This window comes from Gymnoscopelus braueri, assembly GCF_963280865.1.
Source record: "Gymnoscopelus braueri genome assembly, chromosome: 23".
NCBI lineage: Eukaryota > Metazoa > Chordata > Actinopteri > Myctophiformes > Myctophidae > Gymnoscopelus > Gymnoscopelus braueri.
The window spans coordinates 5049815-5076189 of NC_137625.1; the positions used below are offsets into that span (position 1 = coordinate 5049815).

The 26375-nt window shown below is 40.8% G+C and overlaps 1 protein-coding gene across 5 annotated transcripts in view; it reads right to left on the reverse strand.

The window, feature by feature from the left end:
• Positions 1–6019: 6019 nt before the first annotated feature.
• The window catches only part of tbk1 (TANK-binding kinase 1), a gene marked incomplete at its 3' end in the record, with an annotated part of 30453 nt that continues 10097 nt past the window's right edge, over positions 6020–26375 (reverse strand). For 2 of the 5 annotated variants that reach the window (XM_080421733.1, XM_080421731.1), the window contains exons 5-21: positions 25785–25966; positions 24598–24758; positions 23565–23675; positions 22733–22912; positions 21434–21630; positions 19062–19120; positions 17640–17731; positions 16569–16670; positions 16206–16284; positions 15376–15497; positions 15183–15259; positions 14770–14809; positions 14410–14511; positions 12936–13032; positions 11967–12067; positions 11139–11210; positions 6020–9052 (exon numbers count right to left, since the gene is read on the reverse strand). In XM_080421733.1, coding sequence (XP_080277859.1) covers positions 9001–9052; positions 11139–11210; positions 11967–12067; positions 12936–13032; positions 14410–14511; positions 14770–14809; positions 15183–15259; positions 15376–15497; positions 16206–16284; positions 16569–16670; positions 17640–17731; positions 19062–19120; positions 21434–21630; positions 22733–22912; positions 23565–23675; positions 24598–24758; positions 25785–25966 — 1826 coding nt within the window. Of the gene's footprint in view, positions 9053–11134; positions 11211–11966; positions 12068–12935; positions 13033–14409; positions 14512–14769; positions 14810–15182; positions 15260–15375; positions 15498–16205; positions 16285–16568; positions 16671–17639; positions 17732–19061; positions 19121–21424; positions 21631–22732; positions 22913–23564; positions 23676–24597; positions 24759–25784; positions 25967–26375 lie in introns of those variants that run through there. The other 3 variants (XM_080421732.1, XM_080421730.1, XM_080421734.1) reach the window with 2 other exon arrangements.

Below are 26375 nucleotides of genomic sequence, written 5' to 3' on the forward strand. Positions count from 1 at the left end.
GTGACCCCCCCCCCCCCCCCGTAGGATTACGTGCAATGCCAATTATCACTCTCCCTGCCCGGCTTCCCTCCACCTAACATGGGCCAATCCAGTTGTGTTGGTGTACTGTAGACGCTCGACGAAGCCGGATGCACCACAATGGAACCGAACCCACAACCTCGGCGGTGGTGGGCAGCAGGGGCGTCACGGCCATTCACTGTGCGTACGACGCGACACCCTCACTCTCACAGATCCGTGATTTTATACCCCCCACTTTAAAAAAAACTAAAAATAAAAACTTTTTTTTTATAATAAATCGGTAAAATCAGGCAAAAATAAGAATTAAATAACCTAACCCTAACCCTAAAACCGAAATAAAGTAACCAAAACACGAAAAAAAACTAACAAAATCTGCCCCAAAAAACGCAGAATTTTGAAAATACAAAATGTGTTTACATTTGACAGTTACAAATGTTTTTCATGATTTTTCAAAAATAGCAGATCTACAAGCTCATAGCGCGGCACTCACCCAGAAGGAATGCTGACAACAGATGATTTCATTAGCACTCCACACAGAGGCAATGAATGAGTGTCAGCAGAGAGCCTGCTTCTCTCTCTGAGGAGGTTAGTAATGATGTGAAGCCATTCACATGGGAGATGGATGCTTATTTATTGTCATGTTTACTCTACTGGTGCTGCTTCTGTATTCCCCCGTAGCAACCACCTGCTGCTATGACAATCAATTATCCAATTAGAGCAAGGCAGTCCCTCCAGGCTATGGGATCGAGCCTGATTTCCACGGCGAACCTCGTTCGTTCCCATGCTTTCTGGGTGCAGTTGCTTAGAGCAGTGGTTCTGACATCTTGCTTAAGTAACATAAATGGTTCTTAAACATTTTTATGTCAAGGACCCCCGAATGTATAAGTACAGTATTTGGCCACGGACCCCCATCTGAAAATACTTAATGCCAGGGAAAGAGACCCCCAGGAGAGAAGATTTGTGTTAGAAAATTTCAAGAATCTTTAAAAAATAGCCAATCTACAAGCATATAATACATCATGTCGCATCGAAATGCCTTGTGAGCTTGTAGATAGTCTATTTTTGAATAGCCAAAGTACAAAATAGGTTTAAAGTGGTTAAACTGATTGCAGGCTTTATTAACTGATTTTGCTGGGGACCCCCTGGAACCACTTTCAAGGACCCCACTTTGAGAACCAGTGGCTATAAATACTATGTCTGTGTGTGGAAAAACAGAACACTATGACAACCCCAACAAGGCTGTGACAGCCTTATGTCAACAATGCTTTAGCTTGTGAGCAACACACTGCAGCAGGACAAAAGCTGACATTTGCTGTCAATTGTTAAAGACTGTATTTAAAATAGGCTAATTGGCTAAATAAGTAAGGATATTGTTCTACTTGTCTTAGAAAGCGTGAAATGGAATAAGTGCTGCTTTGGCTGCCCATGTATTCTATTCCATAATAATAATAGCCCTGTATTTCTATTCCATAATAATAGCCCTGTATTCGAATCCATAATAATAATAGCCCTATGATAGACTGCAAACAGATACATTATCCTGTACATTCGTCGTCAGATTGCCAATTAGGGGCCTATACCCCTACTAACGGATAGATCTGATGCAGGTGTAGGATTTCACCTATATATATATATATATATATATATATATATATATAGGCTATTTATCAATCATCTTTCATTCTATTTTGGCGTTAAGGCGGGCCTACTGTACGTGACTTCTGTAGCCATAGTTATTGGAGCTCAAATATCAAATAGAAATTCACGCCGTAACTGTAAATAGGCTTGGTCTCATAGCATTTATTTTTTAAGACAATCAACAACAAGGCATTGGATTTCATGCAGTTCAATTCAAATGTAATGCCATTTAATTCACATGGTAAAATACAGGCTACTATAACTGAATCAGGCCTAATAATGAGCCCCACACACACACACACACACACACACACACACACACACACACACACACACACACACACACACACACACACACACACAGTGCGATGCTCTTTTTAACAAGGGACAAATCCAAACGCACGCACCTGTTCTCACCACGATACAGATCGCATGTTGTTCTTATCTTCGGTCTGTGTGTCATGGACGTTTTCCCTCAGTCGGTGAAGGTCCGTCATTCAAGACATGATGATGGCTTTCTTCTTCATTCACAACAACATCCTCCTCCTCATCCTTCTACAGATGAGGACGTTACGGCACTGTTTCCCAATCAGTGGGTCGGGACCCATTTGTGGGTCGCGACTCGCGAGAGTGAATATATATATTCGCATAAAGGGATATATCCCTTTATTTTTGGTTTCATGCATTTTGTCACTTATTTTTTCCACAAAAAAAAACTAATTTTCATTTGTTGAAAACAAAATTCAAACATTTTTCTAAAACAATTTCATGAAAAAAAAAATAGAAAATATAAAAAATATAAATTCCCCATACTAGAAAACACATGTTTAAGAAGTTGTGAGCTTGTAGATCTGCTATTTTCACTAGTTTGGGTCCCGGGCAAACATCTGATTTCTCTGGGTCTAGAGAGCTAAAAGATTTGGGAACCATTGTGTTACCAGTGGTGGAAAAAGTACTCAAATTCTTTACTTAAGTAAAAGTACCAATACTGCAATATAAAAATACTCTGTTACAAGTAAAAGTCCAGAATTAAAAATTTACTTGAGTAAAAGTACAAAAGTATTGGCATCAAAATGTACTTAAAGTACCAAAAGTAAAAGTACTAAATATTTGAAAATAGCAGATCTACAAGCTCACGCGACGCGTTGTGAGCTTGTAGATCGGCTATTTTCAAATAGCCTAGGTATAAAATAGGGCTAAAGTGGTTAATGTATGTATCTGAAAAGTAACTAGTAACTAAAGTTTTCAAATAATTGTAGTGGAGTAAAAGTACAATATTTGCCTCTGAGATGTAGTGGAGTAGAAGTAAAAGTATTGGAAATTGGAAATACTCAAGTAAAGTACAAATACCTCAAAATTGTACTTAAGTACAGTACTTGAGTAAATGTACTTAGTTACTTTCCACCACTGACAAGATGTCACGCTGCTCCTTCCTTCCACAGACGATCATTAGGCTCTGGTCCAGAGACATTCTCTCTACCGCTCTGCCAGCAGCAGTGTTGTTCCCATGGACTAAAACGTCCACTAACGTGCGACTGTTCACACTTTTAGTAAAAACGAAGAATGCGATTTCGCTATTCACCGAAACAAAGGCAGTTTGATGATGTTGAAAAACTATTCTCTGTGGTGGGAAACGTCTCGGAACCCCACCTTTGGTGTAAAATAATACACTTTTTGGCCATGAGATAAATATGTCCACCAGACGGATATTATTTTATTTGCTCAAGTGCGCCGCCTATTGGATCTGGTCGATAGAAAATACCATTGACGGCGGCGGCGCACTTGAGTAAATAAAATAATATCCGTCTGCTGGACATATTTTGTTTTCTGTCCAAAAAGTGTATTTTACACCAAAAAAAAAGTTGGGGTTCTGACTTCTGATTGTTTCCCTGAGTAGCGAAATAATATTTATTTTTACTACAGTTCAGACCTTGCACATTAGTGGACGTTTCAGTCTATATGGGAGAGTGTGGGAATAACAGCGCTCTGGACCAGAGGAAATGGTACTACAGCAGCATTTCTCAACCTGTGGGCCGGGGTCCACTGGTGGGCCGTGAGGATATTGCAAGTGGGCAAGATGAGATGAGATGAGCTCACTTGTAGATCTATAAATGTTTTGGGGAAATTTGGAATCATTTAGAAAAATAAAAATACACAAATCCTCTCTTATAGAGGTCCCTGGCACAACATCTTTTCAGATATCTAGAGCCATTGAGAGTTACGAATTACGATACTCCTGTAGACTTAAAATGGAGGAAATGGAGTATGTTAAAATAATATTTAATTACAAGAAGGGTGTTGGAAGTAACACTTGCCATACAGCGACAAATAGTTCCAAACACTGTTGTGTGGATCCAGCGTTCAGCCCTCTTAATGGGTGTTTCTGAAGCATACTCACTACATGAACCAGGCCATACATCACAGACCAGTGTGTCTGCATGTTATTTGTGGCATCTTGATACATGACATCATCGATATGTCATTACTAAATTGAAGCTCACACTGCATGCATTTGTATCGTCTTGTGCTTACAACACAAAGAAAACCGTGTTCTGTCTTGCGAGCACATGACAGAAGCACCGGAAGAGGCAGACTTTATTTTTATTGAAAGTTGGGCAGATGAAGGCAGGAAGAGCAACAATGACATGCTCGTCTGTTTGACAGTAAAACGTTCCTGCTGGTAAAGTGCAGGGAGAGAGAACAAGAGGAAGGCTGCAAAACGTTGTGGAAAGTCAAGGACAAGAAGAGCTAAAGACGGCACGAAGCGAGAAACTCTTGAGGCTGCAAATTTTGGTTGAAAGTCACACAGACGAGAAGGGTGATGGAGATGGAGCATGAAACTATCGAGAGGCTGCTTGTCGAACGCCAAAGACATACGAGCCAAGAGTGTGAAAAACACAAGGCTACAGCAGTAACCCCAGTCAGCGGCACGCTCAGATTAACAGGCCTGGCAGGGCAGGGCACGAGGCTCTGGGGTCCACACAGACACACACACACTCCTGGCAGCACCAATCAACTACCCCCCCCCCCCCCCCCATCCCAACACAATGCTAGTAATATGTCAGGTCAGGTGTGTATAAAAGAGTGCAATCACGCATGCTACGTGAATTAAACACGCTGGCAGAATGGGTCCCATGCGCAGTGCGCACACAGCCCAGGCATTACATCTGGTTGGAGAGAATACAATGAACTGCTGCCTGGAGACTGAGGAGATCTTTTTTGTTATATCGCCGCTGTCAGGTGGAAACCTTGTATGTCCGAAACCGTTATAACAGATCTACAAGCTCAATGCGTTGCAATCCAACGGGTTGTGAGGCCGACAGCAATTCGTTTTCTTCTTTTCCAGATCACCAGGGCGGTGGCTGATAGTCTACTGACAAAGAGTCTTCAACTAATGAAAGTAATCGCAAATCGCCGGCTCGTCACGCGTCAACAGCCAAATGTCGCAGCCGTGACTAACAACATCTGGCAAACCGCTGGTCCAATCAGTGGATACTTTCTAGTGCACACCGGCCAAGAAGCAGGCCAAAGAAGTGCATCCACACATTTGTTTTAACATAGTATTTCTTTTTTTCTCCTTCTTTAACTTTATAATGGAAGTTGATCGGACTTGGATCGAGCTGAAACCTTGCCCAAACGTGGAGACATGTCATTGATTGAGCGGAGTCCCTCAGGGCTCTAAGCTAGTGTATTTTCTGTTTTCTGTTATTGTGGGGAAAGCTTTCGCAGGAATCGACAAGCTCATGAGGCGTTGCGAGCTTGTCGATCTGTTATTTTCTGCGAAAGCTTTCCCCACAATACTGATGCTGGGGTTTAAATGGTTAAGGATTCTCCTGATGGGGGCCACGCCATTCGGGTCGGGTAGGGTTCGGGCAGAATTTGAGAACTCTACCCTGGACACCTGACGGGACCCCTGCGGGCACCACATCGTTGTGCGATAAAGAATAAAATAGGACTTAAGTGGTTAATTGATTTGGTGGTATATATATAAAATATATGTATATACCAAAACATTTTGCTTCTTTATTATTCCACTTGTAATTGATAGAATAATGGCTAATGGACTGGACCGTTTGGTATTGTACTATAAAAAAGGTGGTCAGGTTATGTATAATTATGCTGTCGCATGCTATCGCCATGGGAACCGGCCGGTTGCTAAGCGCTACCGAACGCTGCCGGATGGGAGGAGGCGGAAAATGGAGGGACAGAGAGAGAGAGGGAGAGATGGACAGAACAGAAAATGGGTGAGAGGAATGTCCACAGAGAGGTCATGCACAAATTAGCACCACAGAACTGCAGTGTTGAGATATACCCATAGCACGTTAAGAGTTTGCAAGGCAAGCACACACTCATGTCCTCCCGAACCTTGAATAAGATGTAATATTTATTTACATCGCATGGAAACACAAATTATTAACAGAATCAGCTAAATGTCTATACAGGGAAGGAAACAACGACGGCCTTATGTGATCGACAGATTTCAACTAGACGAAGTTTGTTCAGAATTCACAAAAAAGTAACCTGTTGCACCAGAGCAGATCCATCTGGCAGTTGATCAGTTCCATGTGTGCTACTAATGACTACAGCAAACGCCTGGTGTAACTGTTTACTGTATATACAATGACATAATACAACAACAATTAGACTTTTGCACTTAATCGAAATAAAACAGGCAAAAAAAAAGGAAAAGGTTTTTAACAGTGACTGTAGACAGAATTTCAAGAATAAATAATGTCAACTGCAAATGTTTTATAAAAGTATTTATATAAGTTGTACCCATTAATAAGTAGGCCTATTGACCTGTATTTAGACAGAAAGCTTGTAATATGTTGTGACCCCATAGGTCAGTGGTTCTCAAAGTGGGGTCCAAATGATTGATAGTTACGAACCGAATGGGACCTTATGGGTCTGTAACTCAGACACGTTGCATTTGTACACTCTCAGAGTTAAATGAACACTGATGACTTTACAGTGTAGATTGGGGGTCCCAGAGATTTAAAAAAAAAGACACATCAAATGGGGGTCAGTGGTCTAATGGATATCAAATTGGGGTCCTTGAAGTTAAAATGGTTGAGAATCACTGCTATAGCTGTAACATCTCCTCTTATGGGGGTCCCTGACATTATCTTTTCAGATGGGGGTCCGCGGACCAATATGAGAACCACTGCTATAGGTAACCTTTCTTTTCTCTTTTCGGACCCCTTTAGATGCTGTTGGGGGTATTGGCCAAGTACTGTGCATTTAACCCATCCTAACTATTAGGAGCAGTGGCCAACTATTGAACAGCACCCAAAGAGCAGTTAGGGTGCTCTGGCTCAAAGGACAATTCAAGGCTAAAGCCAGGAGGAGCCCAGCATCCATTCCTGTGTCGAGTCAGCATGGTCAGGGTCAGGTTTCGCTCTTAAAAGGTAGGCCAAGTGATTTTTTGTTAATTGACCACATGTATGAAGTTAAACAACTAAATTCTATTCGAACGATATCTTAAAAGTTAATTCCGTGCCTCAAAAAATAAGATTGAGAGCGTTTTGAAGTTTTAAAAGAGAGACGAAAACAGCGGACAGAAACAACGTTCCATTTTGGTTGGCTGCACTTGGTTCCATTCGGTTTCACTCGGAACTCGCCACCTGACTGAACAATGAGCGAGGACACTGATAGGAGAGTTCATGTTATGAACTCCGGAGAAACGCCCAGACAGGCCTGTAGGCCAGACTCACTGCTGAAACCAAATACAAATGAGATTTCCGGAGAGAGGGGTTTACCAGGCTAGTTAACCGATTCATCGATATATAAAGAATATATAAAAGAAAGCACGCTTCTCAATAATTAAAAGTAAAAGTAATCAATAGAGTACTCGCTAAGAAAATAATCGACAGTTGCAGCCCTACTAAAGTCTTTGCTTAAAACTCACTGAGTGCCAGAATTGCCAGAATTATTTCTGGCCATGTTGTCCCAGTGCCAGAGATTTTTTTCAAGGTAAAAAAAAAAAGTGCTTAGGAAGCGAGATACAGCCTTTTTCAGTTATAAGTTAAACAAGGAGTGGATGGAGCTGCAAATCTTCAGATAATGATATCTTGGGTTCTGAACATGTTTTGTTTTACATTTTTTTCAAAAACACGTCAAACACGTCATTGGCACGTTGCGCCATAGCGGTAAAACACGTGAAACACGTCAATGGCACTCAATGAGTTAAAAAAAAAACCACTTTTGCATGGTTTCTGCGATGCCGTTATTCTTTACATCTCTGAATCGTTTAGGCCAGTCATTGAATTTAGACGACAGATTTATCCGTAGGCGGAGATCCCCGTTTTATGGGTCGTGGGCCCAACTCACCAGAACACCAGTTAACCCATTAAGACCTGAGAAGATTCTAGAAATGTCTTCTAAATCCTAAAAAAAATTGGAAAAAAAACCCCAATTTTTTTTCCCCTCGATTTTTCAAAAATAGCAGATCTACAAGCTCATAGCGCGGCACTCGGTGCCGCGCTATGAGCTTGTATATCTGCTATTTTTGAATAGCCTAAAGAAATCTAAAGTGACACAGATGCGTTCCAGGTATCAAAAAGGAGAAGGCCACCACGACATACCTGCACTCACTCACTCCATGTGCATTCAGAATCCATAGGTAGGTACGTGTTCTCATGGAGCCCACAATGGATTATAGGCTAGCTGTAGTGAATGATGGTCCAGCAGATTTCTGGCGTCCACTATACGGTAACCACTGGTGGTATAGGACCAGTGGTTCTCAAAATGTTTTAATTTCAAGGACCCCCGTGACTCTGAGAGTGTACGAATGGAACCTTATGGTCCCAGGTTCCACCTTTAGGTTCCATTTGAATACTCTCAGAGTTACAGACTTGTAAGGATCCATTTGGAACCCCCCCTCAATGAACCCTGAGGGTCCTTCGACCCCACTTTAAGAACCACTGGGTTAGAACATCACATTTTAACATCTGGATGGGGCTTCCAAAGGAATGTTCACCCAGTTTCTGGCACAGAGAATTGTTGCATCTTAACCTGTGTGTATCGGTTACATGTTCGCCTGCATTCTGAGTGTTTGATTTAGGCTTGGCAGATGAGAAATTATTCCCATTCTATATTCCTTCGTTCAACAACCTGGTGAAACAATGATCTTCATCTTTTTGGGTTTCGATTACTGACCAAAATTATACATGACAGAATCAGGAAAATTCCAGCAGATAAAAAAAAGAAAAAGGAAAAACCATCTTACATTTTGAACACAGTATTTACAAAGATGAAGACACAGCATACAGTTATGTACATTACATATATCACTGGTAGTGGTAGTCTCTGTCCAGTGCGGAAAGGTAAAGCAGACACTTTGTCTCAGATTCTGTCCACGCTTCTCAGCCCTCCTTCCAGCGTCAGCGTGCCGAATCTGCCGATGAACCAAAAGCAACAGTTAAATTATGACTAGAGCCCGACCGATATACCGGCCACTATTTGGCTTTTATTTATCGACATCGTATCGGCAGTTGTGCGGCCGATGTTCCGATTTTTAAACGCTTTCAATCTTTCAGTCCCAATACTTTGAGCACCGTCTTTCTTGGTGAAAATGTTCAGTAGTTCACTAATGACCAACATTATTTTAGATTATAGATGCTGGTATCAGGCATGCAAACAGCCCCGAGGTGAAAAAGGTGACAACATGATGTTTTCTTTCGGGTCAGGTGTCACACAATTGCCCTATTTGGGTTCAAAAAGGTGACTGTAGCTGAAAAGTGACACTTTTGCATGTCTGTGGTATATAGGGATTGATTGATTGATTGATTGAAATTTTTATTAGGCAAAAGAATGTAAAACAACACAGTTACATTTATAATGCTTTTGTCTAAAAGGTCCGGCCAAAAAAGTCCTTGCGGACTTGTTTCCGTTGGGGTCCTTGAGTTAATTTCATAGACATATATAGTAGCAACCAAACAGTTCAAAAATCAACATGAAAATACAGATGATACAGAAAAAATACCACTATGTACAAAAAAAAGTATTTAAAAAATATATGTACAAAAAAAGGGGGGGGGAAAGCATGGAAAAATAAGAATTAAATACAAAAAAAGCATGAGGAAATACAAAATATGTACAAAAAAGAGGAGGGGGGGGGTCGTCTGTCTACAGGGAAACTGGTACTAGCTCCTCTTTCGGCCTCCAGAAAGATGGGTTTTTAGGGCTGTTTTGAATGAGCCCAGCGAACTGCATTTTTTGAGCGATGGGGTTAGACTATTCCATTCCTTGGTGGCTGTGCTATAGAAGGAGAATTTGCCCATGTTTGTTTTATGGGTGGGTGGTACCAGATTGTTGTTTACGCTCCCTCTAGTTTCGTGGCTGTGGGTGTCACTAACTTTTTCGAGGTATTTATACAGATATGCGGGTATAGGGGGCATTACGGGCAAATCTGCATTTACAATTTTGAAGACCAGACCCATTTTTAGTTGTTTAACCCTGTCTTCCACCCTGAGCCAGCCTAGGCTGGCAAAGTGAGTGGGAGAGAGGTGGGTCATGGGCCCCAGTCCGAGAAGTAGTCGGATCAGTTTGTTTTGGGTGGTTTGAAGCTTAGTCTTCAGTGACACTGAGGTGTTGGAGTACCAAGAGGAGCTAGCATAGTCAAAAAGGGGCTGAATCAGGGTTTAAGTGTAAACGCTGGAAACCCACAAAAAACGCTCACGCTCGTTTGTTTGTGCGCGCAGGTTTTGCGCACGACTGTTCTCGCCAAAACCTGGCCACAGCAGGATGTGTGGTCAATGCATTTCAATGAGAATGTGCCCGGAAAACCTTTTTTTGAGCGTGAACGGCTGCATTCTTTGGCATGGAATGGAAAGAAAATCAGCCGCTGTGCGCTTCTGCTGGCACGCCCGGTGGGTTTCAAGCGTACTGGTGTATCACATGTTGTGAATGGCTGGTATATAGGGTTTAAGTGTACTGGTGGCCAGTTGCACCACCTCACACTAAGTTCAAACTTAGCCTAGTTATAGCTTAAAACACATTCAATCCGGGAAAGTATCGGTGTCATTTTTAGATTTCTTTGGCTATTCAAAAATAGCAGATATACAAGCTCATAGCGCGGCACTCGGTGCCGCGCTATGAGCTTGTAGATCTGCTATTTTTAGAAAAATCGTGAAAATGAGTGCAAATCTTTGAATTTATATTTAAAAAAAAAATATATATATATATATTTAAAGATTTGCACACATTTCAACATAAAAAAAACAAGAATTAGCAGATCTACAAGCTCATAGTGCAGCACTCGGTGCCGCGCTATGAGCTTGTATATCTGCTATTTTTGAATAGCCAAAGAAATCTAAAAATGACACAGATACTTTCCCAGCTAAATTGGTTAAATGGCTTTTTTAAAAAGCCATTTAAGCCATAACTAGGCTAAGTTTGAACTTAGTGTGAGGTGGTGCAACTGGCCCCTGGTGTATCACAGGTTGTGAACGGCTGGTATATAGGGTATACTGGTGTCTCACCTCTCTAAGAAGTGGTTGTTCTCTGCCAGCTCTTTGACAACACCCTCCATTTCCTCCTTCAGTTTCTTCATCCTAAAAACAGCAAAACATGTCAGCTCCTCTTAAAGATTTTGTGATTTAAAAAAAAACGTTAACTCTCTCAGTGCCAGGCCCCGAGTTATCCCGAGTTTTATGGTTATACCTTCAGTGCCAGAACGAGAAATCCCGAGTTAAAAATAAAATAAAATAAGAAAGTTTTTTTTATTTTTATTTTTTTGAAAAAAGTGTTCAGAACCCATGATATAATTATCTGAAGATTTGCAGCTCCATCCACTCTTTGTTTAACCTATAACTGAAAAAGGCTGTATCTCACTTCCTAAGCACTTTTTTTTTTCTTTGAAAAACAAACAAAAAAATCTGGCAAAGTTCGCAATAATTTTTTTATTTTATTGGCAGTGAAAGAGTTAACAAAAAAACGTGTGAATTGGGATATTCTGCATCATGTGCATGATTGAAAAGTATGCGTGAAAGTTTGAATACAAGAAAGTATTTCTACGTTGTGGCGTTACTACTTTTACATCTTTAAGCTGAGTAAAACTGGAATCTTCCAAAACTGTGCGTCACTGACTGTAATGATAAGGAGTGGGGGCTCAAACATTGTCGTTGACAAATCCTCTCTTACGGAGGTCCCTGGCACAAAGTCTTCTTACATGGGGGTCCGCCACGGCCAAATACATATACATTTTGGGGGTCCTTGACATTAAACGGTTTGAGAACCACTGCCTTACAGGAAAACAAAGTACAACATTTGTGCCTAGGATGTCATTGGCCTTCAGGCAGTGTGCTCACCCTAGGGTCATCTCCACCAGGGTGTTCTGGCTCAGGTATGCCTGCGGTTTGATCCCGCTGGACGCCAGTGGCATGACCTTCTGAGGGAGCTGCTCCAGGAGCTACACGCACGCACGCACACACACACACACACACACACACACACACACACACACACACACACACACACACACACACGTTTGTATTACTATACATTTTAGGTCGGCATTGAAAATATATGAAAATAGCCGAACATTTTCAGATCGATCGGCTATTTTCCGGTGCATACCGCCAGGGTGCAACCATGTGTAAATCAGGCATAACTCTATCTTGAACACTTAAACCCAACATCTAAATGTCTAATTGTAATCCTAACCTGAATATTTTTCTAATTGTAAGCCTAAATAAAACTAGAAAAAGTGCTCCTCGGAGCACTGCCAGACCCCTAGTGGTTGAAAGTCACGCGAAGCTTGGCCAATCAGGGGACAGGTAGGAAAGAGGGACAGACCGACCGACCGACAGACAAAGCCTCATGTAGGCCAACCCCCTGGGTCTGGCAAATAAAAACATGAACGTAACAAAAAAGGGACCAGGAAAATGGTGCAACGTGTCTATCAATTTTGTCATGTGACGTCCTGTGTTCATTAGGCCACACATTTTACCCAATTACCTTATTTTTGTGACATGTTTTTATGAACAAAATCAATAGCCAAACAATCCATATCAAAACATTCGATTAATCCCAAACCTTTTCCAGGTCTGGAAAACAGTTTCTCATTTCTAAATATTTCCAGGAATGTCATGACCATGGGAACGCTGTTTATTAGAAGTCTGCATCCTCACGCAGAATCACAGTTTCTGTGCAACAGGTTTAAAGGTAAACCCTCTACTGGAAACTTGTATTATATATCGGTTAGGGTATTCAGATATGGGCCGAAGTTTCAATCTGGTGCATCGATCCCTGGTATTTAGTGTGATGATGTGCATCACCTTGATGACTCTCTCCATGACCATGGACATCTCCTTCTCCATGCTGATCAGCTGACTGGACAGGCTCACCAGCTGTTTCCTCACGTGGTGGACCTTCCTGTGAACACAGCCCACAGTCAGTGAGAGAGATAAGCAACCCGGTCTATGAAAACAAGCCCAAAAGAAGCGACTACAGGCCACATGCCAAATCGATCATTTTGAATATCTTTCGAGACAACACAAATCTGGTACAGGGGTCCCTGGCACAACATATTCATTTGGGGGTCCTTGCCTGAAAATGTTTGAGAACCACTGGTTTTAATAACAAGCCCCCCCCAAAAAACACTCCCTGTCACACACCAGTGTTACTAGTCAGTGGTGGACAGTAACTAAGTACATTTACTTTGAGTATTGCAAGAAAATTGAGTATTTGTTTTTGGTTTTTATTGCAGGTTCATGACTGTCACTCTGCTACATTTCAAATAGACATACAGTACTTCTGACATTTCTAGGAAGGGACTCTTGGGACCGAAACATACAAATATATATATTATGGATTAACTTTAAGCCCTTTTTCAAATATGGTGAAAATAGCTGAAAACTCAAAACAAAAACTAATGGAATTGTTTTTATAAAAACACACTTGGGCAAAGGGCCAATATTGTATCTGTGTGGCCCCCTACTGCCCACTAGGTTGCATTGCAGCTGAAGAGGGCTTTATGAGAACAAACCAGGCTGACATCCTGATAAAAAAGACACACATATTCCATTGACTGTGCTGCAGATTGATGAGCAAGTACACACACACACACACACACACACACACACACACACACACACACACACACACACACACACACACACACACACACACACACACACACACACACACACACACACACACACACACACACACACACACACACACACACACACAGCAGGTAACCATGGATACCATGTGACTCTGATGGCTCTGTCCCCTTTCCTTCTTGAATCAGAATCAACTTTACTGTCACATCGCAGGTTTAAAACAGTGGATGAAATTTGTTTTTGTGCAACAAGCTCCATTGTTTTTTGTAATTTCCAGAAAGGAGAACGAGAATAAGGGGGAGGGGGAGACAGGGGGGAGTAAGGGAAAAAAGGCAAATCAACAAAAAATATATCTAAATATATACACATAGCATATCCATCTGGTAGAGTATGACCATGACGTTAGACATAAGGTGCATGAACATAGCAGCAGGTACAGCATATATACGGTAAATGATATTAGACATGAAGATGCAAAGAGTGTCAGTGCATTGTCAGGTTCAGACCACAAAAAGGTAACTTTCTTTAAACACAGCAGTGCTGACGGCCGTTTCCAACACGCGTCGTTGTCGTTGGTGGAAGTGATAGCAGTTGTATTAGCGTCAGTATCAGTAGTATATCATCTCATAATGCTTGTCTATGGTCAGCATTAGTCGAGTCCCAGACAGTCCGCAGAACAACTCACCTCATCCACTCCTCGCTCTTGGAGATGAAGAGGCGGTATTTCATAGCACACTCCTCTGTGAACAGAGACCTGGCCTTGCTAGCATGGAGGACCAACTTCTGCCTGCGGAAAGGAAAATACACGTACAGAGGTAAGGAAGAGAAGGAGAGGAGAGTACAATAAAATATTGTTGCTGTCGGGCAGAAACCTTGTGCCACCATATTTCAACTTTTTATGATTTAATTTAATTGTATTAATGCCCCACTTCATAGTACAGGAGTGTCACTCAAAATAGCAGATCTACAAATGGAACCAAATAGACCATTACAGGCCCCCACACACACACACACACACACACACACACACACACACACAGCTTACTTGTCAAATTTGTGGATCTGTTCCTCATTGTAGGGTAGACCTAAATGGAAAGGACAGGAAGAGCAGACCTGGAATCACATATTTTGTCTTCTGTGCATACAGTACAGAAACACAGTAAAATCCTCAGTGTTCATTTATCAATTTGTAACCCTGAGAGTGTACACATGTAACCAAATGGACCCATAATATTTGTCCACTCACTATTGGGATGCTAGGGTTTAAGTGGTTAAAGGTGCCTCAAAGAACAAAGAATGGTTATTTGACAAAAAAACTAAATAAAATGGTGATGGTTCTTTGTGGAACCATACAGCCTATATATTTATTTTTGATTTTTTTTTGAATAATGTTGTGTGTGAACTACTGATTTAGTTTACTAATTTATTTTTCTGTGTTCGGTTGGCTCATGTACTCACGCCTCTCTGCCTTGTCCTTCTTGAACTGCTGGTAGATGGCTGTGATGGCATCCAGCAGCACTTTGATCCTCTCCACACTGTAGAGACATGACAACACTCACACTGAGACCCTGCTTTGATGTGTGCACTGCATGTCACTGGACGCACGCACGCACACACGCACGCACACACGCACACACGCACACACACATACTTGCGATCTTCTGGATGCGTCCCCACTTGCTGTATCCATGTTTCCGTCAACTGGCCCCCCGGCATGATCTTGTTCTTGATGTCCTGTGTTGTCCTCTCCATGGGCTCCAGAGAGCTAGAGATCTGCAGAGCGCGCGCACACACACACACACACACACACACACACACACACATCAAACATGTAACAAAGGTGAGGCCGTCACGACACAATGTCCACTCGTCTAAACATCCTCTGAGAACTGCTTCGAGACTTAATGAAGTCCAATAATCTTTACCTTTTCGTACGGGATGGGGAGGGGTCTGGGAAGTGAATGCGAGGGGGGCTTTGGTAGCGCTCCTATCCCGGGATAAGTTCATTTTTTTTATTTCTTTTGATATTTGTATTTTGGGTTATTGCACCCGGGGAGCTCCCGGTGTGTTTGGATGCCGGGAGATGCGACAGTTCTTACTGCGAGCACACAAGGACATATAGAAATATAGAAAACACAAAAGGAATGAGGAAATATACAGTATAGTAAACTAAAAGGGCAACGTTGGGGTATTATCATAATCATCGTACTGTACATAAACAAGTGTTTCTGGATGCCAAGAGGAACCAAAAGGCTGCTGTGCGGGCGCTTCAAGAAACACTTTTGTTGAGTCCAAATGCCACCGTGAAAACTGAATGGTGGCATAGTACAGTAGTACAGTAGTTAGTCACAACAAGCCCAACGTGGCACGATGGTGTTGCGTGGGGGGCTTTGGTAGCGCAGATCTACAAGCTGAGCTTGCAGCTCTGCTACGTTCAACGACAGAGCATAAGTCGGGCTTTAGGGTCAGTGGTCAACTCACTCTCAAGACCTTCTTGCGCATGTCGGTGATCTGGTCGTATTCTGACGACAGCATGTTGGCCTGCATCAACACCTCGAACCTAGAGAAGGACACAATGAGACAAACAATGATGCCACACAGATACCATGAGTCATAAAAACCTATAGGAAGATACTGTGGGAGTCCCTCTACAGTGTACATAAATGCTCAATTGTATGTGTGTGTGTGTGTGTGTGTGTGTGTGTGTGTGTGTGTGTGTGTGTGTGTGTGTGTGTGTGTGTGTGTGTGTGTGTGTGTGTGTGTGTGTGTGTGTGTGTGTGTGTGTGTGTGTGTGTGTGTGTGTGTGTGTGTGTGTGTGTGTGTGTGTGTGTGTGTGTAACTCACAGCTGTTCTGTCCTCTCCAGGATCTGGGAGCAGAAGTTACATAGATGGATAACCTCTGATGTCTTGTGCATGATCTCACTGTAGTCCTCCTTCATTATCTCACTGACGGACGGACGGAGCGATGGACAGATAGATGGACGGAGCGATGGACAGATAGATGGACGGACAGATAGATGGACAGATAGATGGACAGATAGATGGACAGATAGATGGACAGATAGATGGACAGTGGGGTGACAGACAGGGAGGTTAAATGTACAGAGTGACAGAAGGAATGCATAAGTTAGATCCTCATCTGCTCATAAATGAGCTACGTTCAAAGCCATTGTTAAAAGGATCCCTGTTGATGTCATTTGTCCATGTGTGGACCAGCCCTATGGAATGTATGGAATGCATGTGCTAATAAAAACGTATTTAAAATATTGTTTTAATGCTAATATTAACCTTAGGATGTATTATGTTGTTTTTTTGTCATGTTTAGGTTAAGTACGATTGTTTATTGCTGGACCACACATGGACAAATGACTCATCAACTTATAACGGGCGTTGAGTAAAAGTACTATTTCTAAAATGAAGAAAATATTTAAGGTATTTTTTATTTGAGCTATAGAGGGCAATAATAATGTTTTAAAGGCTTGTTAGGGAAAACTGGCAGAAAAAGACTCCTTAGACAGAGATTTAAGAAAATAGAATTTCTTTATTTTAAATGCTCATAATGTGCTCTGTGCTCATAGTGAGGAGTGAATTTAAAAAAGCCTTTTTGAGACCACCGCACCTGCAGTCAACCGTGAACAAAGGACAAACAAAGGCGCAACAGTTTTCCCTGTTCTTTAAAGGCTTGTTAGCCAGGGATCCTTTTAAATGCTCTAATAAAAGAAACACACCTGTGACCTGTGTATTGAATCAGTATTTCTGCACCAAACAATACACACACAAGACACGGCAGCTTCACATTAGGATTAGGTGAAATCTTATGTCAAATGTATACTCCGTTATGGGACGATGTCCTAAAATAGCAGATCTACAAGCTCACGCCGACAAAGTATTAAAGGGGCTTTTGGCAGGACTCACATCAGGCCACGCACTCCTTTTCTCACCAGCTCCTGATACACCAACAGTGACTCTGAGGTCTTCCATAGGTGCCCGATGTCACCTGCAAAGGTCTGGACGGGGAAAAAAACAACACAAAAGCACCTGTGAATGTGTGTGTTAGGGCTGTCAACGAATTTCACTATTCGAAAATAATTCGAATGTGAATTTTTTTTATAATATTCAAATGCTAAAATTGACCTACCAATGCGAAAACAAATGCTTTCATCATGTTTCTCCCTATAAACGTCACTTGTTTATAGTAACAGAGAAAGTTACGTTTTAAAAAGTTACGTAAAAAAAAAAATAATAATAATAAAAAAATAATTATAAATTATATAACATATTCGAAAATATTCGAATATTAACACATCGACCGCCAGAGGTTAATCTCATAATGTACTCACCAGTGCCAAGGTGTTTTTGTTGTTTTTTTGTTTTTTTCATGTCGCCATAGATCTTGTTAAAATCCTTAAGATTGAGCTCTACACGGTCTGTTTACATCCGCGAGATCTCCCTGTATCTCCCAGTGAAGATCGCATGTCAAACGGGGCATCCATGTTGTAGTTAGAGCGGATTACGTTAAACAGTGAAATGCGAGGAGAAAAAACTACAGGAAGAGAATTGAGTTTCAGTTTCGTCTGTAGAATGGGAGCGGGCGTGATCGTCAAAACCGGATCCCAAATAATTCTATTTCCGGTCATCAAACCGGAAACGGAAGTGGATCAAAAAAATTCCGAAAGTGAACCCGGAAGTGAATAGCGCGAAAAGACCGTGGACCGTAGGGCTACGGTCTCGGCGCTTAACAGTTGGATTTAACGGACCGTAGGACTACGTTCTTGGCGGTTAATGTGTTAAAAATAATAAAGCATTGAAATTCGAATGGGATTATAGAGGAGAACTGACAGCCCTAGTGTGTGTACAGTACGTCTTCCACTTGTGCATGTAATATGCAACCATATCGTTGCTGTCGGGGCAGAAACCTATTATCTCCATATTCTAACCTTTTGTGTTTTTTGGTAAATGAATGTCCTACTTGATACTACAGCGTCACACATAAGCATCGAAAGTAGCATATCCTCAAGCTCGAAACGCGGCGCACAGCGACGCGTTTCGAGCTTGTAACAGCTAAACAATAACAGTTTTGGACACAGAGAGACGATATGTAATCTATGGAATGAATGAGTCACTGAATAGTTCAACAGACCATTGGATAGATTATTAGTTCAGCCACGAAGCCATATGATGAAACTATGGTACTGATATATATATCACTCTGTCCACAATGACTCAACACACTATGTGTGTGTGTGTGTGTGTGTGTGTGTGTGTGTGTGTGTGTGTGTGTGTGTGTGTGTGTGTGTGTGTGTGTGTGTGTGTGTGTGTGTGTGTGTGTGTGTGTACCTTTGCATAGCTGGCGTCCAGGTCCAAGTCATAGCGAGGCTGGACTTTAGGTGGGCTGGCTGTAATGACAGGGGTCAGGGTTCAGTGGCTTTGTTTTGCAGTTCTTCTAGCACAGCGATTTCTCACCCACTGGAGTAAAGTAACTAAGTACATTTACTCAAGTACGGTACTTGAGTAAAATGTTTAGGTATTACTGGAGTATTTCCAATTGTCAGTACTTTTACTTCTACTCTACTACATCTCAGAGGCCAAATATTATACTTTTTACTCCACTACAATTATTTGAAAACTTTAGCTACTAGTTACTTTGTAGATTTTGATTTTTATTACAAAACATACATTCCCACTCCAGCCCTATATACATTTCAGCCATTAGAAAATAGCCGATTTACAAGCTTGTGAGCTTGTAGATCTGCTATTTTCAAAAGATTTTATACATTTGAAAACTTGTGAAATGGGACCTTCTGTATAATGAGCTCTTTCTACTTTTGGTACTTTAAAGTACATTTTGATACCAATACTTTTGTACTTTTACTCAAGTGAATTTTGACCTTTTACTTGTTTCATCATATATTTGAGTATAATTTTCAGGTTCATAATTACCCAACACGTAGCTCAAATAACCTCAGACCCCCAAAGGCCTGTACCTCTCAAACCCAGTTTAATATAGGCTTCAGAGGGTCAAAAATATGGAATTCTCTGCCATTACATCTATGGAAGTTGTCTTCTCACCAATTTAAGTTTCTAAAATCGCTTCTCTTAACAACCAAATACTTTCCATATGGTCTGCCTAATATAATACAATAAAAATTTCCCTAGAGGTTTATGTTTTGGTTCCCTTGACTTTTATTGTTGTAATATGTTTTTGCTGATTCTTTATTTTTTTGTAACAGGGTCCATTTTGGTCTTGGTCTTTTGTTATATGACCGTATCCCATAATACTACCATTTGTATGACCGTATCCCATAATACTACCATTTGCCATACTTCACCATTACAAATCTAAGTTGACGATTAATTGTCAAACTAATAATTGCGATTAACGATTGAATTGTGTTTTTGGCATTGAACATTATGAATAAAAAATACATTTCTGTTGGCCTTTTAGGCCTCGTAATCTTCGTCATAGTTCTAGTCAACAAATGGACCCATAAGGATCATAAGGGCCAAATGGACCCATAAGGGTCATAAGGGCCAAATGGACCCAAAAGGGTCATAAGGGTTCCATTTTTACACTCTCAGAGTTATGGGGATCCTTGAAATATTTTTTTTTTGAGAACCACTGACCTAGGAATAAATAAATAAATCCATTAATAAATGTTAAAGTGCAGCTCCAAATAATAATTATAATACAAATAATAATGTAAATAGTACAGTAAGAGTATAAAAAAGTAGTGCAACATCAACGGAAGCATTCAAAATATGACAGTAAATGAAATATCATGTGATAAATGACGTGGTATCAGATCGGCATAGATTAGACATGCCAGTCGCCGATACCAGCATTTTAGGCGGTATCGGCAGCTTTTACCATACTGGTATCGGTATGGGAAAACAACTCTAATAAAATGGGTGTGTTTTTTAATTTTATTTAACCTTTATTTAACCAGTAAAAAAAAACACATTGAGAGACCATAGTCTCTTTTACGAGTGTGCACTGGCCAAGAGAAGAGGCAAATATATGTTACACAGCTCTGCCAGTAACAACAAATACATGACATGACAAAGACAAACGAATAACATCCGTAACACCAAGAAAGACCTACCACCAGGGAGGCTCAGAGAGAATCTAAATAGCTAACCATTAACCCATTGAGACCTGAGGCGATGCTTTAAAAAAAATCTGTTTTTTGAAAGAAAAAAAATCTGTTTTTTGAAAAAAAAATCTGTTTTTTGAAAAAAAAATCTGTTTTTTGAAAAAAAAATCTGTTTTTTGGAAATAAATCTGTTTTTTGAAAAAAAATCTGTTTTTTGAAAAAAAATCTGTTTTTTGAAAAAAAAATCTGTTTTTTGAAAAAAAAATCTGTTTTTTGAAAAAAAAAATCTGTTTTTTGAAAAAAAAAAATCTGTTTTTTGAAAAAAAAAATCTGTTTTTTGAAAAAAAATCTGTTTTTTGAAAAAAAAATGTTTTTTGAAAAAAAATCTGTTTTTTAAAAAAAAAATCTGTTTTTTGAAGAAAAAAATCAAGATTTTTCAAAAATAGCAGATCTACAAGCTCGTAGCGCGGCACTCGGTGCCGCGCTACGAGCTTGTAGATCTGCTATTTTTGAATAGCCAAAGACATCTAAAGTGACACAGATGTGTTTCAGGTATCAATGGGTTATCAGACTAATAAAAAACTAATAAGTGTTGCAGTCACATACAGTACTCACGGTCCTCAAAGATGAGTCCCACCGTGGCCACGGACTCGCGGCTCACGATCATGATGGGGTTGTCCCGGGTGGTCCTGGGGAAGTTCTTGGCCTGCCGGTTGGGGTCCAGCACCAGGCGGCGGCCCTCCCACAGCAGCTCCTGGTTGTGAGGGGCGATGCTGGTCCGGCGAGACATCAGCTCCTGGAACAGTGTCGCCCTGTGGACAAACCGTGTAACTGCGGCTTTGAGATTCAGGTTTTTTTTGTTTGTTGTGTGGATAGATTCAAAGAACGGGCGATTATACATTCAGGTGATCCTTTATGCATACATTATCAATGCAAATAAATCACCTAGACTTTGTTTTATGAACCAAAAAACTGTCAAAAGTGTGTAGGTGAGGTCTTACGTGATGTATTATTAATAATAATAATAATGATAATAATATCTCAGATCTATACAGCACTTTTCTAAGTTGCTTTACATGGGGGGACAACAAAAAACTATTAACTTTATTAGGGGACAAAACACAAAATAAAATAAGCTATGTTAGTAGCTAGTTAAGCTGGGTTTTGAGAGTGTTTTTTTAAAGATGGGAGGGTTGAGGGGGCTTCATGTGTGTTTCTTACGTGTTGTACTCATGGATGTACATGTGTTTCTTATGTGTTGTACTCATGGATGTACATGTGTTTCTTACGTGTTGTACTCATGGATGTACATGTGTTTCTTACGTGTTGTACTCATGGATGTACATGTGTTTCTTACGTGTTGTACTCATGGCTGTACATACGGTGCAGTATATCTTACGTACTCAATTCAGTGTTAATTTCGTCAACCAGAACTATGACAAAAAATTTTCGTTGACTGCCTTTTTCCACTGACGAAAACCACACATACTGACAATTTCATCAACAAATAAAAAGTAGAAGAAAATGTTAGGGAGGCACTAGTGGAAAAGAGATCCAGTAGAAATAAGTCATTTTATGCTTGGCTGTGCTCGGGTGCCACGGTCCGAAAATAGCCGATCTACAAGCTCACAACGTGTCGCGGACGCGCCGTGAGCTTGTAGATCGGCTATTTCCGGCACACGGTCAAGAATAAATCAGGCATTATGATGCCATCACGGCACCGCCAAAATAGATTTTAGTCCACTACATCAACTGTATATTTAGGATAGGATCTTAGGATATTTAGCCAACTAAAACTAGACTAAAACTCATTTCAGATGACTGAAATATGTCAAAAACCTTTTTTATTCAAAAGACTATGTCAAAATGAACCCTTTGTATTCAGTACACACAGGGTACAGTAGCATGTCTCACGTGTTGTACTCGTGGATGTACACGTGGTGCAGCGTGGCCTGCTGCAGGCTGAACACGTACACCACGGTACGGTGGAGGATGTCACTGGTCTCGGCGAAGAACTGGTCGAAGCCCCAGCACTTCTCCTGGTCAGCCTCCAGGATGTTGGCCAGCACGGGGGTCAGCAGGCTCTGGAGACCCCTGGAGGACAAGGCAAGGCAAGTTTATAGGTTTATAGCACATTTCAACAACAAGGCAATGCGCTTTACGTAAAACATTAAGCAACGGAAACACGTTATAAAAGGATATTAGAATACATTTCTTCCAATTTTCCTTAGTTATTTACATAGTTATTTACATAGCTGAGCACCCAGTGCCTAAACTAAGAAGGCATCCAGAGGAAGCGCACCGGTTTTCCTTTCTTATTGATATTAGAGTACAATAAAAACAAAATAAATCAGAAAAATAGTAAAATGACTTCTTTTTTTTTCTGTCTTTTAAAATAAAACTAAGAGTTGCAGTAGACCTGCAGTTTTCTGGGAGTTTGTTCCAGATATGTAGAGTATAAAAACCAAATGCTGCTTCTCCATGTTTTAGTTCTGATTCTAGGGACAGAAAGCAGACCTGTCCCAGATGAACCTGAGAGCGCAGCACGAAGTGACACGCTATGAGCTTGTATATCTGCTATTTTGAATAGCCCCCCCCAAGGACCCCTGGGGGTCCACTTTGAGAACCAATGTGCTATATATATATATATATATATATATAAAAAATCTAGAATGACAAATGCTTTCCCGGATTGAATGGTTTAAATAGCCAATTATTTTTTACGTGATGGGGAGGAGGAACTTACTTGGCGAGGCTGCAGGACACCGGCATCTCTGTGCTCCACTCGATCTTTCCATTCTCAAACTTCTGCTGACCAGAGATGGTTCCAGAAGGCTTCTCTGTGATGATTTTATACCTGGACAACATGGACAAACCAACTCAAGATTATAAATAGATACCTTCTGCTGACCAGAGATGGTTCCAGAAGGCTTCTCTGTGATTATAAATAAACCATCAATCATGGCCTAGTATCAGTAGGCCTGTCACAATTATTACATAATCACCGGGTCATCATTATTGGAGGTAATCACAATGACGTTGCATTTTTTTTTATTTAAGTATAAAATAATTAAATAAGGCCTATTTTGGCCTTATTTATTTTGATTATTGGCAGCGGACATTGTCATTGTCATTTGTCAAGTTATTTGTCATATCTGCCCTGTGCAGTTTATGTTTACAAAAGCCTAAAAGCCAAACAGAAATGTAATTTTAATTTATATGTTCCAACGCTCACTGCCAAAAATCTTTTGTAATCACAATTCATGGTCAAGTAATTCACAGCAGGACAGCAGCATTAATGTCACAGTTGATTTTAGTCTGAGCATAATCACACACATCTCCCAAATACTATAAACCATCAGTCACCAATTTATTCTTATTGCCAATGAATAAGATCTAAGTGTCATTTAGTTTAGTCATTAAATATAGCTCAGTGAAATGATGACGCCGTTTTAATCTGAATTTATGTGAAGCATATACCGGTAGTATTGTATTTTATGTGTTCTTGTATCGTTGTTTGTTCTACTCGTTTGTATAGATGTTTGTGGAACACAATGGAAACAAGCCTTTGGCTTTTTTTGTGATTTATCATTTTTTTTAATGTACTGTCTATACCTTTAACCTGACAATAAACTATTCAATCAGTCAATTAATCAAGTAATAAACGACAGTTTTTTTTAGTGTCATGAAAATCGTAGAGAATTCCACTGAAGGTCGATGGATTATGGAAGACAGTTTTCTGAGAGTGCTCTGCAACGACGCCTACTACTACTACTCACATGACTTCCTTGTTCCTGCGCGGCCCTTCGAAGGGTCGGAACGGGAGGCTGCCGGTGGCGGCGTGGAAGAAGGTCACACCGATGCTCCACAGGTCCACTGTGGCCCCGTACTTCTTCTGGTGGTCCTTCCGCAGCACAGCGCGCTCATACATGTCTGGATGCTACAACACACGCACATTAAAAAATAATAATTGGGATGCCAATTGTATGATTTTTATTTCAGTGTCCGACAACCAGCACGTAACAAATCAGGCATAACTTCAACCCCAACCACTAAAACCTAACCTCTAAATGCCTAATCCTAGATTCCTGACTCCAACCTGAATCTGTTTCTAATTGTAAGCATAACTCAAAAAATCTACTTAACCCATTAAGACCGGGGACGCATCTGCGTCTCATTTTAAGATTTCTTTGTGCTATTTTTGAAAAATCTTGAATAAAAAAAATTCCAGATTTTTTTCAAAAAACTGTTGAGATTTAGATTTTTTTAAAGAATCGCCTCAGGTCTTAAAGGGTTAAACCATAAAACAACAGTTATCTTGTGAGGACCAGGAAAACAGTCCTCACAATGTCCATTTCTCAAATTCTACTACACTTGTGGGGACGTTTGGCCCTCACAAGTATGTAATACAAATACACGCACGTCGCATGCACGCACTTATTTCTTACAGACTAAACAACAGTGACAGTTATTATGTTGACCACTGACATTATGTCTTTCCTTTAACATGACTTGAAGTGCCAACAGAGAGCATTGTGGGTAGGGCTGTGGCTATGTGCTGCATTAATTGGCCATAATACAAAAGGCAGACCTCTGTCAGGGACTAACAAAACTGTCCAGAAAAATAAGACACTCATGAGAGAAAATAGACTGTGCATAGCTGTAGTTCCCTTTTCCAGATGGTGGTTATATGAACAGGTCCTGTTCTGAGTCAGTTTCTCATAGCCTCATTTGATTGGCCCAGCAGCAGATTTGCACCAGAATAACCCATATGAAGGTGTCGAAGGTGAGAGACTGACCCGGGAACAGGAAATGTTTATGCTGCCCACCTTCTGGAAAAGGGGAACTACAATGCAGAGTCTCTATTGGGTAAATGAGTAAATGTCAAGGATTTCAAACACATCATGTAACCGCTAGCTGAGCGCAGAGAGTGTTTAAATAGACAAACAGAGGATGTGTTTCTCACCAGGTACTCCTCTGTGCCGTAGAGAGAGACAAACTGCTCGTCGTCGTCCAGCTCCCTGGCGGCGCCGAAGTCTGTCAGCTTATAGACGGAGCGTCCGTCCTCGCCGATCATGCGCATTATGTTGCCGGGTTTGATGTCGCGGTGGACGATGCCGTACTCTCTCAAGTGGTTCATCCCCGCAACTGGGTTCACACAGAGGGGACGATCACGGTTACAGCAGTGACAACAACCAGTGACGAGACAATCTCCTCTCCCATCGATTGATTTAAAAAAAAAAGCTCCTTACTAGTTTCTGTCTCTTTTTCATTACGGTATTTAGGCATTTAGCAGACGTTCTCATCCAGAGCGATTTACAATAAGCAAGGTAAACACCTCAGTAAAACAGTGACTCAGTAAACTCCCAGGTAAACCAAGAACCTAATATCGGTCTACTATCAAAATAATCATCTGTACGTTGAAACTATAGGATATCAGTTAAACAATAGACCTAGCATCTGTTTAAATATCATGTTTATCTACATATCTTAACATTAAAAACAAGCCTAAGTTACAAAAAAACATGAGAAGGAATGACCAAGGTGTGTCTGCCTG